This window comes from Gavialis gangeticus, unplaced genomic scaffold (genome assembly GCF_001723915.1).
Source record: "Gavialis gangeticus isolate Ggan-Ray unplaced genomic scaffold, GavGan_comp1, whole genome shotgun sequence".
NCBI lineage: Eukaryota > Metazoa > Chordata > Crocodylia > Gavialidae > Gavialis > Gavialis gangeticus.
The window spans coordinates 150,510,062-150,510,746 of NW_017729032.1; the positions used below are offsets into that span (position 1 = coordinate 150,510,062).

The following is a 685-nucleotide window of genomic DNA, read 5'->3' on the forward strand; positions in this document are numbered from 1 at the left end:
CTGAAGCAGGAGCACGAGCGCCGAGCCCAGGCGGAAGTGCTCAGCCTTGCCGAAGTAGTGGTGGAAGGCGCCCGAGAGCCCCTCGAACGAGCTGCCGCCCGCCTCCTCCGACACGATGCTCAGCAGGCTCGACAGTTCCTTAGGCGACAGGCTCATCCTGCCGCCGCTGCCGCCCGCAGCCGCCGCCGCCTCCCCGGGCGCCGCCTCCGCGCCCAACTGCGAGCAGGGCGCCGGGCTGCCCCCGCCGCCGGGCATCCAGCTCCCGCGCCGCCCCGCTCCGGAGCCAGGCCGCAAAGCGGCAGCACGCCACTTCGCGATGCTGCCGTCAAGCGAGGCGGGGGAGTAACGGGCGGTGGGGGGAGGGACGAGGGAAAGAGGACCGCCTATGGGAGCGTCTGTGCTACCGGAAGGTGCTGCTAGCGGCTTCCCCCAGAAAGTGGGGGGGAGGAGGTATTGGCTGCTCGCGTCGTCCGGGAGGCGGGGAGACGAAGGGGATTGGGTCGCCTAAGGAGCTGTTGGCATCCTTCCGCGGAGGCGAGCGGAGATTGGTTGCTGCGACTGTCCTTCAGGGAGCCGGGGAGAGGGCGAGGCTGGGTGGGTGGTATCCTTCGAGGAGGCGGAGAGAGGGCCGGGATTGGCTGCTGCCGGGTCCAGAGAGGGCGGGGATTGGCTGCCGCTCCAGGGA

General features: G+C 70.9%; 1 protein-coding gene across 2 annotated transcripts in view; it reads right to left on the reverse strand.

The window, feature by feature from the left end:
• CNOT11 (CCR4-NOT transcription complex subunit 11) overlaps positions 1 to 255 on the reverse strand; it is a 27,061-nt gene extending 26,806 nt beyond the window's left edge. For both annotated transcript variants that reach the window (XM_019524204.1, XM_019524205.1), the window contains exon 1: positions 1 to 255. This exon is cut by the window's left edge and continues 211 nt beyond it. In XM_019524204.1, the coding sequence (XP_019379749.1) occupies positions 1 to 255 (255 nt within the window).
• Between the last annotated feature and the right edge of the window lie 430 nt (positions 256 to 685).